The sequence below is a fragment of the Adiantum capillus-veneris genome, chromosome 5, assembly GCF_014529385.1.
Source record: "Adiantum capillus-veneris isolate H3 chromosome 5, ASM1452938v2, whole genome shotgun sequence".
NCBI lineage: Eukaryota > Viridiplantae > Streptophyta > Polypodiopsida > Polypodiales > Pteridaceae > Adiantum > Adiantum capillus-veneris.
The window spans coordinates 125,061,730-125,082,493 of NC_140935.1; the positions used below are offsets into that span (position 1 = coordinate 125,061,730).

Below are 20,764 nucleotides of genomic sequence, written 5' to 3' on the forward strand. Positions count from 1 at the left end.
GCGGGATCCATTCTGACACCATCCTTTGACACTATGTGGCCAAGAAAGTGGATCTCTTCCAAGAAGAATTCACTTTTCTTAGGATTGACAGTAACCTATGACTGCACAGCTCTTCGAACACAATGGTCAAGTGACGCCTATGTTCCTGGTGCCACTTGGCACATTTACAGGCAATTTCCCGCTTTGGGCTTCTCGCTTAAAAATCTCCCGATTGGTTGCCCAGTTGACTTTGCAGTAGAGTTCTAAAATGTTCCCCTTGTCATTCTGGAGGTAATGACGCGAACAGATGTCATGATCCAAAATAGCAATTCCCTAAATTTTATGGGATGCTTCCGTTGGACTCCCACTGACAATCTGACCATCTATCCCCACTGGGACCGCATCCAAAACTGCAATGTAGCCCAGGTGTCGGGTACTTTCCTTTGGTGACCCCACCTTAGCATTGTGCCTTTATTGAGTTCACTTCCTAGTATCCACCGACTTACTAAGTGCGACGGGGGGACCTACGTGATCTTGAATTGAGCCTAGACATCCTTTTACTATATTAGTTCCAGTGCCGACCAACTTTCTGTCTACGGATGAAACTACCGTTCACATTGGCCATACAATGTCTGACCATTTGCAACTTCAAAAAGAGGGTCTCAAAAATTAAACAAAAATCATTGGAAAGAAACCAACAAATAAGGTTAGTAGATTCAGGTCCTCGTGACATAGGTAACAATTGCCACGTCCTTGTGACACAATACCTCTTCAGGATGTATCTTTTGTTCGCATAAAAAGTCAGCATGCATTTTTCGAGTGTCTCATTCGTGACGGTCTCTTGTATTTTCGTCACTGTCTTTGTGTGTTACGTTGTCATAGGAAAGCCATGTTGCATGATGCACATGATTCACTCACGGATAAGCTCAGAAGCATGAAGATCACTTTAGGAAAGGTAGAAAGTTTGCATTCTGGGAATACACAATGTTTCATCATTGCAGGTTATGTCAATCAATTTTACATGCTCATTTCTTGGCAAGACATAGTCACAACAAAAGCATTCACACGATTGTCCGTCACGCATTGATATTCCCTATATGGTTTGCCTGAGGTGATTGTTTTAGGTAGAAAAGTAAAGTTTAGATCACATTTTTGGTATATACTTGTTGAAAAGTTTTGTGCTTCGTGACATTTTTCATATGCATTCCATCCAGGGTCACTTAGGAAGCATAGTACTTTTTCAGTCATCCAAAAAGTAAAAGATGTGTATATGAAATTGTGGTTGAAGTTGTTTTAGGGAGATCCCTCGGAGGAGATTCTCGAAGAGGATAAATCCGAGATTTTATACAAAGTTGAAGACATGGAGCCGAAGCAGATTATTCTGCATCAGTTTTGGCGCGGCTCAAAGAAGCAAGCACTTCAGTCCTTTTTGGCGTTCAAGTATCGCGGCACCCACGCAATAGAGTGGGCAGACGAAAATTTCGTAGATCCCCCTGAGTTGTTGATGGACCACACGGAAGCCATGCAGCTCGGTACCAATACCTCACCTTGCAAAGGGGGGATGCCGCGTGCACATCTAACCCTATGTGCATGTGGACAAGCTGTAACTCCTATTTCTAGGATTTAGGACATTTTCTAGGATTAAGGACATCCTAGGAAGTGTTCTGGCACGCTTGTGAGCCTGTATGCACCTCTTACTAGTAGTTCATGAACTTACTGGGTACTGCCTTTGCAAGGGGCAGTGGGTTCTGATCCTCTGTTCCAATCCCCCAAGGTGAACCCCAAGGCTCACGCAAATAGTAGAAAGGGGGTGAGTCGAGCAGTAATAATAACCCCACGACTTCACCTATGATTGGCCGACTTATTAATAAAATGACTTGGGTGACTTGGAGACTGTTCACATGCTAAGATGACTTGTTGACTGCATTGTGCAAGTCAGGATTAGCATTTATTGACTTGTCTGGGCATGTAGGTTTTTTAAGAGGCTCGTAAGGGTGCCAAACTAGATCTTAAGCTATACAAAGGCTGATGCTAACCTGTAACAGTGGCTTGTCCACGTGTAATCGGCTTGGACACTTCAAGCGAGAAATCAATAGCAACACACAACCAGAAACTTCAAAATCACTGAACTTTGAGAGAGAGAGAGAGAGGACACGGCTTGACGGAGTTCCATGCTTAGAAGCACTTGCCCTAAAGACTTGCGTCCCTTTCAATATTTCTTTATTATTGATTGCTATGAAGTACAACTCCTGAGGGTCCTCTGCTCATAGACTCTGCGTCCAGATGCTCTGTAGAGCGAGAGGCCCAAGGGCTCTTATAAACTTACAAGGTATACGCAAAAGCAGAGCCCTAAAAGCAATGAGGTTCAAAAGCACTTTCCCCCAAAAGGAGCCAACGAAATTTGTGGAAATCCGTACAGCCTGCCATGTGGCACTAGCAGTGCAAAACGCAGAAAATCCGTACAACCCTACCACGTTATCGTCTGCACGGATTACCACATCAGCATATCAGCGCCTTTTACGGAAGTCCTCAGAATTCAAGCTTTTCGTCTTTTTAGGGTTTTGGACCCCACGGCCGGTGCTTCATAAGTTCTTTCAATTGGTTGGCTCAGTTTCTCTTGTCCACTCGGCCATTTCTCTTCCAATTGGGCATGCCAGATCATCACTTTGTGACACCACATGCCTCTAGTGCAATGCGCACGTGACAGGAAAGTGAGGAGCCTCTATTTTATAGAGATGGTGCAAGCAAGTAAAAGATGCGGGTTCGAGTTACATGCCTCCTCCTTGCAATCAGTTGCGTGAAAGCAGTTGCTAGATGAAGTCAAATGGATTGCCAAAGAAATCATGGGCATGTGAGATATAGGTGGAAGAGGTATGGTTGTACCATCATATGTGATGGATGGTAGACACAAGGCGTAGTCCAATCATTAACTTCCTCGTGATAGATGATAGACACAAGGCGTAGTCCAATCATTAACTTCCTCGCATACTCTATCCATGGTATTTTTTTGAAGTCAGTGGACACTTTAGGGGAGTACAAATCTGGGGACTACATATTTCGGCATCTAAAGCACGTAATTCTTGCGGTTGGTCTTGTTAGAGTTCAGATTCTTATTTGGTGGTGGCTACAATATCTCACAGGAGCAGATTAGGGAGTGAGGGTTGTTTTGTGGTTGTGCGTGGCCGTATCTGAGGTAGATCTACCTTTTCTCGACGCTGCAATCCACGATGTTGTCCACACGGTAAACTAGCATGAGGCAGGACCCCCCGTTTCTAGGGTTTTCCGGGGTCAAAGTCTGGAGTGTTATGCACTTGTGCTACTAAATGTGTGTTGTGTTGCAGGTCACTTTCAATGAGTTAACACATTGTCAGAATGTGCACGTGCGGTCTAGCTGGGAAGGTGCAAAACCTCTGGCTGTGAGAATTCGTGATGAGAGTTGCAAACACTTTGTGAAAAAGCGTTGGTGGAGAATCACCAACCCTCTTTCTAAGGGTGATAAAGAATCTAAGAGCGTTCGTGCCAGCAAAGTCACAAACCCTTTTTCCTATCGCGCTTGGAAATTGCTTGATTTTGTAGTTGAGGTTATGATAAGAGGATCATCAAATCACATTCAATTTCACTTTAAAAGACCATTTGAAAACATTAAAGTTTCAGCCATGAAACTTCAATTCTCATACAAGCACAATTCTCAATCAAAACCCAAACCTCTTTCATGGTATCATGTAGCCTCATCCCCAATTACATAGTCGTAGCATCAAACAGTTGAAAGGAATGCTCGAGCTTCCACCTTCACGATGACAATTTTTTGATTTCGCAGAGATTTATGAGCTTCTAAAGTGAAGCCCACACACCATTTTGATAAGGGGAAACCCTAATTCACTCCCTCACAAGCTCAGATACAAGATTGCGAAGAGGCGGGACGGTCCTACACATAGATTGAGCAACCATGGAAGCCATTACACAGTAGCGATAAATTGCTGGTTTTTTCTGTAAAAAGCATCCCTCTCTCTCTTACCTACGGCATTTTCAGCTAATGTGTCAATTTTTGGGCCATTTTGCCACTTTGGACCAAAACTAGGTCATTTTTGATCCAAAAAATGTCATGTTTGATGCAAAAAATCCCAAACGGAGTCAAAAAAATCCCTAAATTTGTGGGATCACTCGCATAAGCATAAAAAGCATAGATATGCATCATTTTTCATCAATATACCATTTTGGGTCACTTTCCATGCAATTCTACAACGGCGCTTGTTAGCTGCTATTTTTGGCAGTTTTTGCCCGCATCAGTCTTTATAGGCGAGATGAGTGTGCCACCATGAAACACTTGGGATATATACATTGTCAAACCAAATTAAGCATCTTATCAAGTGGAAAAGCACGCAAATGCGCCACATCCGGGGCCACGACTCCCCGGATAGGTATGTATATGATAATGACCGCAGTAGATGCTTCAACATATATCACAATATGTACATGATTGTTTTTATTTGCATACATCAAGAAGTGTCAAGAGTGAGGTGAATGTTTTTATTTCACACTATGTACGTGCCACGGCACGACATCCACCCTCTCTGAACCTGCACATCCTCCGGTATGTGCCACAACAATATTTGTAGAGCATTAAAACTCATGGTCAGACGCCATATTCTCACTTTCATCCTCAGTTTGCATGTAGTTGGCTTCATCATCCTCTTCACTTAGTTGTGCATCGAATGGATCAACATTCCCTCTTCTTTTGAATAATTTAATTCTTTTTCCTGCAATGGGAATTTTCAATTCTGTCCCATCCAGTTCACGCAAGGTGTAAGTTGCATTTCCATGCACATGTTTGACAACATAAGGACCAAACCATCTCTTTGCAAGCTTCCTTATTGTAGAGTGTTGGTTTTCAAGGCTACTATTGTACACCAACACCCAATCACCTTCTTCAATGTCTTTTGGTCTGAGCCTATGCATCTTGTCAAATTTGTCTTTGTTTTTCAACCTTGCATTCTTTAGTCGAGCTTTTGCAAGCTCAATGTCTTTAGGCCTTCTTTCCAATTTCCATATGCGCAATGCAAGAAGGTCTTCTCTACTCATTCCATCTTCCCATGGCAATACATTCCATGTAAGAACTACATCCTCAATTGGCATCACAGTTTTCTGACCATACATCAATTCAACAAGCATATAGCCCGTGACTAAACTATGTATTGTACGGTCAGCCCACAATGCAAATCACAGTAACCTTGGCCAGTCTCCAAGCTTACCTTCACAAGCCTTAGCTAAAGCTTTGATTATTGGAGGATGCCCTCTTTCACTTTCGCCATTTCCCTCTGGGTATAAGCACAAGTTAAAGCTAGTTTGATGCCCATTCTAGAGAAGAATTCCCTTGCTTCATGAGCATCCAATTCACCTCTATCTGCAGTTATCTTTCCCACACACCCATAGCGACAGATCACATCTTCAAGAAGAAATTTACATACAGCTTGTGTACTTTTTGTCCTCAATGCACACCCTTCAACTTGATTAGACAAATCGTCTCTTGCAAGCACCAAATACCTCATTTGCCAAAGTCCCAAAGGCATTGTAACCGAGTCCACAACCCATTTATAATGCATGGCTAATGGATAAGTAGGATGTAGTCCATCACGATGCCATACATTTGAATACATTTGGCATGTCACACAAGACTCCACAAACTCGGCCACATCCTTATACATCCCTTTCCACCAATACCTTTCTTTTACCTTGGCAAATGTTGCCCATACACCTCGATGTCTTGCCCATAAACTTTCATGGAACTCCTTGATGATTTGTTGCTGAGTAACCTTATCGCATACTACACGCAATGGTGTTCCATCTCTTCGTTTAGGATGCTTCCATAAGTAGCCATCCCTCAAGAAGTATCCATATGCTTTTCTTCTTATCCTCTTAAATTCTTGCTTAGTCCAATCATCCTGCTTCTGCAGGATACCTAAGTAGCGACCTATCAAGAGCCATTCATTCTCATATAGTTTCTCTGAAAAGGACTCAAGTGAAGACACAAAATATGCATGACTACTCTTTGCATGATCAATAGTGTAAAACTTTGCGCCTACATCATCTCCCTCAATAATCATATCCTGCTCATCTTCATACCTTGCCCTAGATAGCATATCTGCCATTGGATTGTCTTTCCCTGCAATATGCTTGAACTCGGGATTCAAGGACTTTATGTAGGCTATCCATCGCATCATTGCAATATCAAGAGTCCAACAGTTTGTGATCATTCCAAGAAGAAGCAAACAATCAGTTTCCACAACCACTGATGCCCCTATCAAGTACTCCTCATCACACCTCAATGCTGTAACGACCCCCCATAGTTCCCTTTTTACTTGTGCATAATCGCGCTGGCAAGAACTCATAATCTTGGCTCCAAATCTCACAACATACCTTTTTCCTTCCTCATCATCTTGCCCTACTGCCCATCCTATCCCTGTAGGACTCGTGTCCACTGTCACACTGACAGGTCTCTCACATGCGTAGTCTACCTTTCTCAAGGTTGGCGATGAAAGAAGTAGCTTCTTTAGCTTTCTCATGGCTTTTGCTCTTCTTCCCATCGAAACTTCTGATTCTTTCTCAACAACCTATAAAGGGGATCTGCTACATGTGCATAATGTGGTATCCAAATAAGATAGAAGACGCAAGCACCAAGAAATCTTCGAACTTCAGTTATAGTTGTACATGTTTTTGATTGCATCCATCTTTTTTGGACAAGGCCTTCTACCGTAAGGACCATACATATGCCCCACAATCAACACTTCATTAATACCAAATACAGATTTTTACCTTGACAGGGTAAGATTAACTTCTTCCAGCTTTGACAAAATCTTCTCAGAAACTTTGATATGGTCTGCAACAAACTTACGGCACCCCCTTGAATCCATAGTTTCATCTTTATCTTTGTCTTCACATCCTTTGATGGGCACATCATCAAGAAATGGCATTGTGATTTGAGGTATGAAGTCACGTAGAACCTTGTTCATCCCATTCATCATATATGCAACTGAATTTGTTGCTCCTTGAGGTAAGGTACACATCCTTACCAGTCCCAAAGGTGTTTTCATAGTTGTGAGATCTCTACTCTCAACATCTAGCTGAAATTGATCATACCCTGAATAGAGATCTCCCATTGAGTAAATTGACCTTCCTGCAAACGCCTCTGTAAATTCATCCACTATAGGTCCTGTACCCACATTCCTGATGGTAACCTTGTTTACAGGTTGCATATCTTGTATAAACCGCAAAGCTCCATTCTTCTCAGGCACAGTGAACCACCTGTTTGAATATGGCGCACAAGAAGGCTCCATGATACCCATGCTAATCTTTTCATTGAGTAGTTCTATTAACTTTGGCAAATATGCTTTCAGAACCGGAATTGGGCGTAGATTCTAAGGTACATGAGGGATAGTGAAGATCACCATAGGTGCAACAACATTAGGATCAACACACCCTATCTCATGTGGCTGGAAAGCAAAAGCCTTACCATGTCTTGAAAGCATTTCTTTAAAACTCTTCTTCTCTTCTTCTGTTAAAAACTCTTCACAGTCAACTTTTATCTCTTTTAGGGATTCCATTGTGAACTTGTGTCCAGTTCCCTGAGACTCTGTTGCAAAGAAGCTTGCTCTAGCTTTTTCCTGCAATCTGATGGTAAAGGTAAGGCCACTGGTCTCACTTTCTTTGCCACCATTTTGTACTTGGTTTCCACACGCGCTTCCGGTCTTTCATTAGCATTGAAATCTTTTTTATCTTCAAAAGCCTCAATCACATCATACATTTCCATAGAGCATACTTCCACAATGTGGGATCCACCTTGCATGTTAGAATCCATTATAGCTTCAAGCTCAAGCATAGTATCTACATGAGAAACTTGTTCAAAGAAACGTGAAATGTATTCACTATCCTCTATGAAACCATTTTCTTTCACGTATTTCTGTACACTATATACATGTTGTCGCGCACTTCTTTTCATATCCTCAAGCTTCATAAAACATACTGACCCATGCTCTGTTAATCCTTGAAAACCTGTAGAAAAAGCTTCTTCTCGCTTTGGGTTAGGCGAGAATCTTTTTCTTCTTGTACCATTGCAATCCTGCTTCACAATGGTACATGGCCAAAACCCCTTGTCTCCCTGCACTCTTTGTTCGCTTATGGTAGAGGATACTCACGAAGACTATTGCGGTTCCTCTCGTGATTCACACACACAATCAAAAATTGAACAACTCGCTTCCCATCTCTGCTCTTTACCCTAGCATAAGCAAAACCATCATCCAAGACCTTTGTTTCCATGCGAACGGCCTTGATGTATGGCTGCCCAAGGATAAGAGGATAGGTAGACATCTCCTGCACAAAGAAATTTTGCTCATCCTTCACATTACCAATCGTTACTTTCACATTTGGACAAGCCCCATACAGCTCTCCTGATGAGTTATTTGCAGCTCTAATCATCCACCCATGGTCTGTGTCTATCGGCCACTTACCCTTCATGTAAAGACTCTTGGACATAAGATTGATCTCAGAGCATGATCTATCAATGCAACATATGGCTCCTCAAGATCAGCCACCTCGACTAAGGTTTCTGTTGTAGCTCTTGCCCAACGACTTTTAGAGTAGTGGCTTTTATAGGAGGCTTCATCTTCATCATCATCATCTGTAAATCTAGCATGTACATCTCTTCGAGAAGACTGGTAGCATCCTACCACACTGTCATCGCAATCACTCTCTTGGACATGTATTCCATGTGCCTTAAGTGACTCCCCTTCATACTCAGACTGTGGAGGAATAGACTCGGTGAGAGTTTGCCTCCTTCTTTTTATGATGTCTATAATTTCTTCATGAAACTCGCGTTTAGCAATGCCAAGAACCTCACCCAAGGTAAACTCAACTTTGCTATTCAAAATCCTTTCCTCCAATACCTGCTTTAAGTTTGTGGCAGCTTCAATGTCAAATTGTAGTTTGTATGCTTGTATGCAGGGCCTTTTGCTTTAGCTTTTCCTTGCTCTTTCTTCTTCCTTGTAGATGCCTCCTCCATAGGAATCTCAGGAGGAGAAGGCACATGTGGTGAAGCCTCATAAGAAGGTCCTGGATCCTTTCTTCCACCAGCTCTTGTAACCCTCTTTGATGTAGAAGGACCTGCATCTCGATTCTCACGTCTGCGCTTCTCTTCCACAATTGCTTCATTGTTATAGCATTTTGCAAGATAGTCATGCACTGATAAAGAGTCCACAGGGTCATCCCAGCCTGTTGTATGGCGTATGCAATCACCAGATTCATGTAATACCTGTTTAGTTACCTTCCCTTTTTCGGCTGAGGCTACTGCATATGGCCACAAGCTATCAACCTCCTCAAAATCATCTGGAGTATACTTTAACAATTTCTTTGGAATTAGCTCTATCTTTGCCCCATAGGTAGCAGCCTCCACTGCAGAAATAGCATGACTAGTGGCCATATCCTCCACTAACTTTTGCATACCTCCTTTTCCAAAGTTAGTTCCTAATGGCATACCTGTCTCCTGCAGATGGATCTTGCCATCCTTAAAAAACACAAGATCTCTTATTAAGGCATCACTAAAGCTATCACAATCCCTTCTACCATGGTCTGTGCCATCACACCATATGTATCTGTGCACAAATCCTTCTTTGCTTTGGGATTTTTGTCCTGTCAGCAGGTTGTCCTTTCTCTTCAAGCCTTATTAGTTTTAACTTCATTTCTCGCATGCCCTTAACAAGCTCATCAAGCATTGAATTATCTCCTTTTGGACTCACAACAATAGGCTTTGATGGAATCTCTGACGTGCTATTAGGAGAGGTAGTACCATTCACCACCATGTTGTCCCTACGACGTTGCCTCCTAGCAAGCAATGAGACTGCGTCTTCAACCTCTTTCCACTCAGCCTTTAGACCCTGTTCTGTATTCTTGTCTTCAAGGAGTAGCTCTAGCTTTTCTTGGAGCTCATGACCTGCAGCTTGAAGGAACAGTTTGGTCTTTTCACTATCCAAATTGGCTCGCTCTGTCTGAGCATAGCGCCGCTCAAACTCTCTCAACAGTTCAGTGATGGAAAGTCCTTCTTTTGGCTTTGCAACCCATTCCAAGAAGGTCCTTTTTGTAACCCTTTCAAAGTCCTCCATGAAGTATTCCTCCTCTAGGGCTAATTTGAATTGCTCCCAACCTTCTCCATGCTCCCTGATTCCTCTTACATGGTCTCTAATCTCGGGGACCACCACAAGCTCAAAACTACGAATCATGTCCACCTCTGGAACCCATTGTAGCTCCATCTCCTTTATACAACCACGAAGAAACTTTGTGACATCTTCCCTTCCATTTTGTTCACAATAGCTTGAAGGGCTTCGGTTGCTGACACCTCCCTTCTTTCTGCAGCCTGTTGTTGTTGCATAAACATGGCGAATGCTTGAAACATTTGCATTGTGCCTTGATCAAAACGCATACCTTGTTGCTCTTGTTAATCCATAGCTTTAATTATTTGTAATTAAACCTTTCAAAACAATTTTTTGAACCCCCACCCTATCTGCTTCAGGTCGGGTTCATCAGAAATGTCGGAATGTGTGTGGTCTAGCTAGGAAGGTGCAAAACCTTGGTTGTGAGAGTTCGTGATAAGAGTCACAAACACTTTGTGAAAAAGCGTTTGTGGAGAATCACCAACCCTCTTTCTAAGGGTGATAAAGAATCTAAGAGCATTCGTGACAGCAAAGTCACAAACCCCCTTTCCTATCGTGCTTGGAAATTGCTTGTTTTCGTAGTTGAGATTATGATAAGAGGATCATCAAATCACATTCAATTTCACTTTAAAAGACCATTTGAAAACACTAAAGTTTCAGCCATGAAACTTCAATGCTCATACAAGCACAATTCTCGATCAAAACCCAAACCTCTTTCATGGTATCATGTAGCCTCGTCCCCAATTACATAGTCGTAGCATCAAACAGTTGAAAGGAATGCTCGAGCTTCCACCTTCATGACGATAATTTTTTGATTTTGCAGAGATTTATGAGCTTCTAAAGTGAAGCCCACACACCATTTTGATAAGGGGAAACCCTAATTCACTCCCTCACCAGCTCAGATACAAGATTGCGAAGAGGCGGGACTGCCCTACACATAGATTGAGCAACCATGGAAGCCATTACACAGTAGTGATAAATTGCTGGTTTTTTCTGTAAAAAGCATCCCTCTCTCTCTTACCCACGACATTTTCAGCTGATGTGTCAATTTTTGGGCCATTTTTCCACTTCGGACCAATTCTAGGTCATTTTCAGGTCATTTTTGACCCAAAAAATGTCATTTTTGATGCAAAAAATCCCAAACGGAGTCAAAAAAATCCCTAAATTTGTGGGATCACTCGTATAAGCATAAAAAGCATAGATATGCATCATTTTTCATCAATATACCATTTTGGGTCACTTTCCATGCAATTCTACAACGGCGCTTGTTAGCTGCTATTTTTGGCAGTTTTTGCCCGCATCAGTCTTTATAGGCGAGATGAGTGTGCCACCATAAAACACTTGGAATATATACATTGTCAAACCAAATTAAGCATCTTATCAAGTGGAAAAGCACACAAATGCGCCACATCCAGGGCCACGACTCCCCGGATAGGTATGTACATAATAATGACCGCAGTAGACGCTTCAACATATATCACAATATGTACATGATTGCTTTTATTTGCATACATCAAGAAGTGTCAAGAATGAGGTGAATGTTTTTATTTCACACTATGTACGTGCCACGGCACGACAACGTATATTAGCATTTTTTGCCATTTTTAGGATTGTGGGGTTTTTATGCTGGGTAGGACACTTTTATAGTTTCCCTATATATGCAGATCCCCCCTTGTACTTTATGGCATGTTGTAATTAGTGAGCAGAGCTTCCAGTGTTTGGGTTGTATCGCTCTCTCTATTGTTTTCTCTCTCTAGATGCTATAGCGTTTTCTCTCTCCTCTCTCTAGCGTTCTCAACCACCAGCATTTTCTCTCTATTGCAGATTTCCTTGCGATCTCTCTCTCTCTCTCTCTCTCTCTCTCTCTCTCTCTCTCTCTCTCTCTCTCTCTCTCTCTAGCGCTTTCCTTCCCCTCCTTGTTGACAGCCTACTTGCAGGTTTGCATTTGCAGATTACTGTCGGTGCCCATTTGATGGGCGGTACGCGATAGGAGATCGTTTTCGAGGAGATCTGTCTCGATAGATCCGAGATTCATTGGCTGCCTAGTCCAGAGAGGAGGGTTGTTCGTCGTAGGAGACGAGATCATCACGTGATTTACCCTTTTCCGTTGCACCTTTGACATGGTATTGGAGCCATAGCTTGCTCTCGAATCGGATTGGTTATTTGTGCAAGTTTTTGGTTCTGAAATTTTGTGATGTCATTTGGAATCGATTTTGGCTGTATTGTGCAGATTTAAAGGATTCCCTTTCTCTACCTCGACCTATGCTCGTCACATGCCCAAGTTCTCTCATACGATGGAGAGTGATGATTTTGGTATGACTTCGGTCCGTGATGAAGAAGTACAACCTAAGGTAGCAACCGGCGGTGGTGAACCATCGTCAACAAGGAGTGGGGAGATCGGTTGGAGTTCTACTTCTGAGTAGGTATACCTACTCTCCCTACCTTCCCATCGGATCGGCATGACAATATGCCATATGGAAAGCGACCATGATGGTGGTTTTTGACTCTTACAAGCTTGGAGGCTTTGTTTCGAGCAACTTTCAAAAGCCAAAGGATCTTTTGGGAGCGAAGTTATGGCAACGTGTGAATGCTTGAATCCGATCTTTCAAAATCCTCAATAGTACACCATTTGCCATTAGTTAGATCCGATTGATGAAGGACACGAAGTCGATTTGGGTTCGGCTTTCTTCTCTATATGATCAAGTTTCTCCAATGATGCAGATAGCCAGAGGTGCAGTTGAGGACCTTGGATGGGAAGCACTTATCCGTGAGGACATCAAAAAGATATAGGAGCTTTAACAGAAGATACTTCATGTAGGAAGCTTATTAGTTCAGAGGACATGGCCATCCATCCATTTTGCCCAATTACCTCGTCGATATACCAATTTCTATTCTTTGTTGATTGCAAGTGGCCTGCTAAATACTATTTCTTGGGACGAGATTGTTCCAATGGTGTTAGACAAGGAGGAGCAGTTCAATATGGGGAAGAACAAGGGTCTGCAGCCTTGACCTGTTCTTCTAACAACAACAACAACAACAACAACAAGAAGCAGAAGGGTAAGAAGAAAAACAACAACAATTTAAAGAAGAGTGATGCTGAAAAGGATGCCTTGAAGGCGGATCGGCATTGCTATCGTTCTGGGAAAAAGGGCCATTATTGGCAGAAGTGGCCATAGTTGGGACTAATCTCCCTACTCTTTGTTGTCAAAGGCTCCATCGTGAACTTCCTCTCATTGCACTTCTTCATCATGGACTAAGTTAACATCAAAATCACTCCTCTTGGGTATGTGACGAGGCTAGGTCGAGGTGGATGAAGGGAAACCTTCAAATCACGCCCACTTCAGTTGAAATCAGCCCCAAATGAGTGAAAAACAACAGAAAAACATCAAACCATCTCTTTTCCTCGAGACATTTAGCACCAAAAACTAGCATAGATCACCAATCCAATTTGAGAGCACACCATAGATCTGATACCATATCAAAGGTGCATTAAAAAAGGGTGAATAGGGTGATGATCTCATTTGCAATCGCGAGCAAACCTGCTCCCCTGGACCGGGCAACAAATGGATCTCAGATCTATCGCAATAGATGTCCTTGGAATGACCTCCTATTGCGTAGAATGGGCACAAGGCTTGGAATGACCTCCTATTGCGTAGAATGGGCACAAGGACTATTTGCAGTAGAACTTGTAGTGTAGGGTGTTAGAGAGAGAGAGAGAGAGAGAGAGAGAGAGAGAGTTGGTAACAAGCACAAGAGAAAAAATTGTTGGTGAGCAAATATTGTAGAGAGAGGAAACGTCAGATAGCACAAAACGCTAGAGAGAGAGTGCTCTAGACCCAAACACTGGCAAGCTCTACTATAACTGATATGCAAATACACAAGAGGAGGTCTGCATATATAGGAAAATCACGGATTTTCCCTACCTCAGCTAGAAAAACCCATGACCCTAAAACATGTTGAAAATGCTGATGAATGTGTAAAAAACACTTTGGTGACATAATGCTCACATTTTTAGCAGGGGAAAATGTAGAACACTAGAGACTCTGACCAGGTAACCCTAGGAACATGGGTTCCTCATGCGAGCCAAGCCTACCCCAGATACGGCCGGGCACATCCATAAAACAGCCCCCACTCCCTGATCTGCTTCTTGGAGATACTGGAGCCACCACTAGATAGGAATATGAAACTCTAACATAAGGATTGCTTAAGCTCCGATATTACTGTAACCGGCAAGCCGGTGAATCAATAGCAAACACGTCAGAACTTAAAATCTATCAACACTTCAACTTGTAAAAAACTTGAGTAGAGACAAGGTAGAGTGTAGTTCTCTACCCAGATGCAGTGGCCCCTAACTGTAGCGGTACGTCTTTATCCGTAGAGTTACAATTTCCAGGGAGACGCTCTGCAAATGTGCAACAATGCACTGAATCTGCTAATAGGCACTCTATTATAGGCTAAAGCGAGCGTTCCAAAAGCTAGGTGCCCTGAAAATCAATCATTGTTAAAAACTGGCGCCCCCAATGCTTTTAAACAATTGCCAAAAAGCTACTGCCCAGCTGCCATATCAGCGTTCCGTAAATCATATGCGATCTGCGGAGGGTTTTATGGGCTGCACATCAGCACGATCATGCCATGTCATCAGCCCAACTCTCCCTCTCTCCTCTCCCCCCCCGGCCCCCCCGGGCCATTTGACTGGCCACATCATCACTTTCTGGCAATCCATAATGTTTTGCATTGTTTCGAGATTGTTGTAAGTTTTTGTAGATCTAGGTATGTGCCAGAGATACCATTTTTAAAGGTTTTCTTGGACTTGTCTTTATTGCGACTATTTGAAGTCAATTGGGTCGTCTTTCCGTATGTTTTCACAGCATGAATAGTTTTTCTGTATGTTTCAACGTGCCTCTTGAGTGTATGTTCTGTGTGAGTGTTTTAGCCCTTCTCATAGTAGTAAATTCAAAGCTTTTTGACCTTATGAAGGTATATGTAGGTTGATTGGAAGCTAATGGTGCTAGATACAGTACATTACAGCTGAATGGTTGAATGCAGTTTTCCATAATAAATGCCCCAGAAAAGGCAGCACTGCTGGATGCATGGAAGCAATGGATGGAAGAACACATAAATGTCACAGGGAAGGTACCGCCAGGTAATGTGCAGGGTGTAACAACCTGGACAGAGAGAAAGGTCAAACCAAGCAAACAGGATGTTCGGTTAACTCCTGGACCTAACACAAAGCTAAACATCCCTCTTGAGGAGCTAATAGACAAAGTCGTCAAAGAGAACAAAGTTGTAGCCTTTATTAAAGGCACCAGGACGGCTCCTCAATGTGGGTTCTCTCACAGGGTTTTAACCATATTAAATGAGCATGGGATAGACTATGAGTCCGTTAATGTGCTGGATGAGGAGCATAATGCTGGCCTAAGGGAAGCTTTGAAAGTCTACAGCCAATGGCCTACAATACCACAAATATATGCGTACGGCGAGTTTGTTGGCGGTGCGGATATACTTGATGAGTTGGCCAGCAATGGGAAGATTAAGCAGGTATTACAAAAGACTACTTGAAGTGAAAGTTCTATCATTATGTGTAAATTATGTCCTTCACAGTATTAATAAGCCACCCGTGGGAAAGTGTTAATTTTTTTTGGGGGGAAATGTAAGGAAAGGGAGTTAGCAAATTAGCACTACAACAGGGTGGTGAAAAACTGTTGGTGCTCTTTTTTTTAATGAGGTGACGGTAAGCAGGGTTTTACCTGCCTTGCCACCACAATATTTTAATTTGGTTCGTCAACGTTTTGCATGCTGATGGGTGCTTACATCCAATTCTCTGTGTGACTCTGGGAGGGACCTGAATTATCATGTTACTCTAGGGTGCCCTTTCATGAGACAGCTCACGGTGGTTCAAGACTTGAAGTGAGCTAAGGCATTTGCATATCTTTTTTTTTATTGTGTAATGAGACTCAAGACAAAGACTCATATTAATAACAAAATGAGTATTTATAATTTTATTGCTATACTGAGAAGATGTGATGATGGTGTGAACTGTACGAGGGTAGCCGCATGGCAGTTGTAATGCTTGGATAAAGAGGTTTGTGTGTATGCCATGAGTATTGCTCTCTTTTGGGTTGTACCTAAATCGTGTACAGAATTATTGAAGGAGTAAGTGAGACAGGAGCCAACAAAACCTGCTGGAGATGAGCTGGGATTTTAATGGTGGATTACTTAGATGCTAGTAATGTGAGGGTGAAGATGTCGAAGTCGACGATGTGGAAGCGTAGCGACCAAGGAGAGAGAGAGAGAGAGAGAGAGAGAGAGAGAGAGAGTCTCTTGAACCAATCAACCTTGGCAATGACTAAATGAATGTGTATACAATGGAGGCAAGGGGTTGCTTATATAGCAATCCCAGTAAATTGCCCTACCCTAGACTTTGACAAATAAGTAAAATCAATACCTAAAAGCCAAACTAAATAATGCGATCACATTGGGCAGTTCACTTGAGATGCCTAAACTTTAACACCCTCTTTGTAGCTCATAGTGGACATCAATAGTGAAACCAAGTCGATGAAGAAGCTATCATGGACATCCTAGAAAGTGGCCACCAACTGGATACACCTCGGTGTTGCTCTCCTCAACTTTGTACTTGAAAGTAATGCCATTTTGAGCATGGGTTGCCTTTGTAGAAATTACGTCCAGTAATCCCCATCCGTGAACTGTGAACACATCACATCCAATATATAAAACTCCAAGATAATGAACTATTGGATAGTATTTTAGACGTGTGATTGGTTCCTTGCCAAATGCATGTGCATTGAACTCCGACCTATGGGTCTAAAACACCAATAACTCGAACTCCAACACAAGGGTCCAAATTAATTATAGGGAGCATTGCTTGCCCCTCTCTGCCACTCACAAGCCTCTCTCTGGTTGAAGCTAGTGGTGACACCGATCTTCATGTGATTAGAAGGTGGGAGTCCATGCCAGTGTAGTCACCACCACACTAGCAATCTCCTTGTTGTCCTTCCTTGAGTCACTAGCACTGATTTCCTCCTATTGCTTGCTTTTACCTTTGTCCTTTGTAGAATCTCTATCTTTGCTTTTGGATTTGCAATCCTTGGCCAAATGATCACGCTTTTCACATTTGTAACAACGGTACTTTGTCCTCTTTTTGGAATCCGAAGCAGCAAGTGCTTCACCATGTCCTTCCATTGTCTCAGAAATCTGAATTTTGCCTTGAGTTACCAACACAGCTTCCTCCTCAATGAGAAAAGAGCTAAGATCAACAAATTCCAGCTTTTCCTTGGTGACTTGTAGCTGTAGTGCCCTAGCCACTGTTTCATACTCTTGAGGCAACTTCGTGAGAACCAAAGCAGCTAATTGGGTAACTCGTCAGTGCACTCTTCATAGCTAATAGTTGATCATGAATAACTTTAGTCTTCATAAGAAATGATTACATGGAACTTCCTCGGGGAAAGCAGATGGCACACAACTGTCCAAGAAGGGTGACTGCTCGCATCGTAGAATCCCGATCAAACATACCTACGATCTCGAACCACATTTCGTTGGCACGATAGCTGGAGAAAGGTCATTTGTTAGGGATTCGCAATGCCGACATTGCCTTCGCATTAGCCGCATCCCAATCGACACACGATTTGAGATATTTGTCATCTTGAAGGCGGGTGTACTTGTGGGAATTCCGAGTGGGGCGAGACTCCGAGCCGTTGACAACATCCTATAAACCTTTTCGTGAGAACCAGAGTGGCATAATCAAATTCCAATGAGTGTAGTTATTCCCGTTCAATTTGTCGTTGGAGCTTGAGCAAGGCGGGGCCATGGTGAAGTTGCGAGATCTGGAACTCTGGGAACCTTCTCGCACTTCAAAGTGTGGCCGTATGAACCAAGCCGCAAGATCTCCAATTTCCTCACCTCCTCCAAGCCATTTTTCCACTCCACGGCTTATGCCAATCTGCTCCACACCCTTTGCTATCCCTCTCTTCAACTACAATTACCCGTTGTTTTTTACTCCCAAGCCACACCACAAAATTTGGAAGATTGGGCACAAAACCTCACCATCCAACTCTCCTTATGCCTCTTAGCCCCTAGCATTTAAAAACGTTGGGCTCACGAGCTAAACTTGGGCTTTCTACACTCTCAATGCTTCTCAAAAGGTGTCCTCCACAGACCACAGCGTTTTAAAACGCTTGGCTTAACACTTGGGGACGTCGGCTCCAAGAGGTTGCACTGCTGGGCAACGTCTCAAAATGCAATAGGCAAAGAGACGACACCGCCGGCGGGAGAGGGGGGAAGGGCACTTGCTGCACATGAGCGTTTCAAAATGCGTAGGAGGGGGGTGCAGTGTGCTGCTGGGTGCAGCGTCTCAAAACGCAAGAGAAGAGGGGTGTTTTTGGCAGCACTGGGGACATCATTTTAAAATGCAAGCAGGAAAAGGGGGCAGTGACACAGGGAGTTGGGGAGGGAAAACACTGGCTTCTTCTCTTCTCTTGTTTGCTCCTCCACGCCAAGGGCTTCAATATCGACACCCTCTGATACCATGTCAAAGTTGACGATGTGGAAGCGTAGAGACCAAGGGGAGTGAGCACGAGAGAGAGAGTTTCTTGAACGAATCAACCTTGGCAATGAATAACTGAACGTGTATACAATGGAGGCAAGGGGTTGCTTTTATAACAATCCTAGTAAATTGCCCTACCCAAGACTTTGACAAATAAGTAAAATAAAGACCTAAAAGCCAAACTAAATAATGGGATCACATTGGGCAATTCACTTGAGATGCTTAAACTTTAATAGAAGAATGGTTGTTGGTCGAGCTGAACATATGTCGATGTTTTAACTTAATTATATTTAAGTTTGGAAATTCTGGTGTAATATCGTGATGTAAGGCAAAAGTAATATGTGCGGCACGTCACCGCCTTTAAACGTTGAAACGTTTGACCCTTGAAATGTGGTGTTTCACCATGAGACGTTTCAGTCTAATGTTAGCAGAATGAAAGATGGATGGAAAAATGGTCCTAAAACCTACAACTATGGTAAATCTAAATTCCACACAAAATGGAATTCGCCCTTTATGGGAGGGATCATATTTCTAGCAAGCCCTCACCGCATACACGCGACGATGATGATAGGGACAAAACTAGCCGTTTGGAAGGAAGATAATATTGAAGTAAGCATTCACCTTAATCAAACTGGCAATGGTAGGATAAAAGGCAGCATGTCAGAGATGTCTCTATTGTAGGAATCTAATAAAAGCTATGGGGGTAGAACATCTAGACACCCTTTACACATGCTCAAAGTGAGAATTGTCTTGCTCCTTGGAATCTTCCTTGCACCACAATGTACTCTCTAGCTGTGCAATATGGGAACTATTACAAGTACTCGAATATTTCATCATTAACTAATAGGTTAGTCTTGTGTAGAGAATGTATGCTCTTAAAATTGCAATATAGGTTATGACTTTGCTGCCTTTTGCTTGCACAAAATAGTAGCTAGTAGAAGGCATCTTTCTTCTTTCTAAATGAAATTTAGGTTAGGAACATGCATGACTCTCGCCTTAAAATTAATATTGCCCAAAACCATTTTCGGTGAGCTATCATCCCACAATGAATAGACTCACTTGAACACATATATTGTTTCGTTAGTAACAATATTGAATTGTGCACCAATTATATGGGGAGATGGGATCTAGGAGGGCTGCTTTATATGCCATGGGACTCAAATTTCACTTTGAAAGGGACAAATTGTTGGTTCACACACGAGCAAAATGTTTGTGTGATAGGGCTTATAACGGTTAATTTACACGTGACCAAATTGTTTGTGTGATAGAGCTCAAAATGTATGGTCAAACTTGCAAGTTCAGAAGCAAGGGAGTAGTTCTTTGTTTGTGTCACAAGGGCGGTAGGGGGGGGCGGGGGAGGGGGGGGGGGGGGGGAGGAAATCTCTTTTTTCTTCCAAGAGTGTAGACAAAAGCCTATTGCTTCTTTCTCTTAAGTGTGTCATCTCTCTCTCTCTCTCTCTCTCTCTCTCTCTCTCTCTCTCTCTGTTCTTCTAACTAGAGTCCCTTAAAAACAATGTGCCCTAATCTTCTCCCTCTCTCCACTCTAGCTCAACAATTTGCATCTTAAGTTTGAATCTATGCTTCTCGCTCTTGAATCAAGGACTTTTTCCTTTTGAACTCATTGGCATCTATGCCTAGCTCTTGAAATCCCCATCGCTCTTTGCAATAGCCTTCACAGTCACACCTCTCTATTGAGTTGTTGAATTGAGGCATAGGCTGCTTTTAGAGTATCTCTTTCACATGGAATGGCTTTTGTCGCCACCATCATTGCTCCTTCCTTGCCATCTGATTGTTAAACCTTGACCTTCTTATTGTAACTTATATTTGGAGCTTAGAGCTCTCCTCAAGGTAGAGTTTTTGTGCTTGGCAATAACAATATTCATTGCTTGGTTAGAACATTAAGCTTTATATTTATCCCTAATCTTCTCATTTTCAATGTTGGCCTTACAATTACATATTTTTTTTCCACCTCGTCAATGGAGCTTCATTGTAGTGTTTTTGTTAACCTAAGTCTAGAAGCTTCTCTTTA

The 20,764-nt window shown here is 42.6% G+C and overlaps 1 protein-coding gene across 1 annotated transcript in view; it reads left to right on the forward strand.

Moving 5' to 3' along the window:
- The window catches only part of CXIP2 (CAX-interacting protein 2), a 46,542-nt gene extending 30,573 nt beyond the window's left edge, over nucleotides 1–15,969 (forward strand). Inside the window, exon 2 of the mRNA XM_086512807.1 lies at nucleotides 15,222–15,969. Coding sequence (XP_086368933.1) covers nucleotides 15,222–15,734 — 513 coding nt within the window. The 3' untranslated portion in view covers nucleotides 15,735–15,969. The remainder of the gene's footprint in view (nucleotides 1–15,221) is intronic.
- The last annotated feature ends 4,795 nt before the right edge of the window (nucleotides 15,970–20,764 follow it).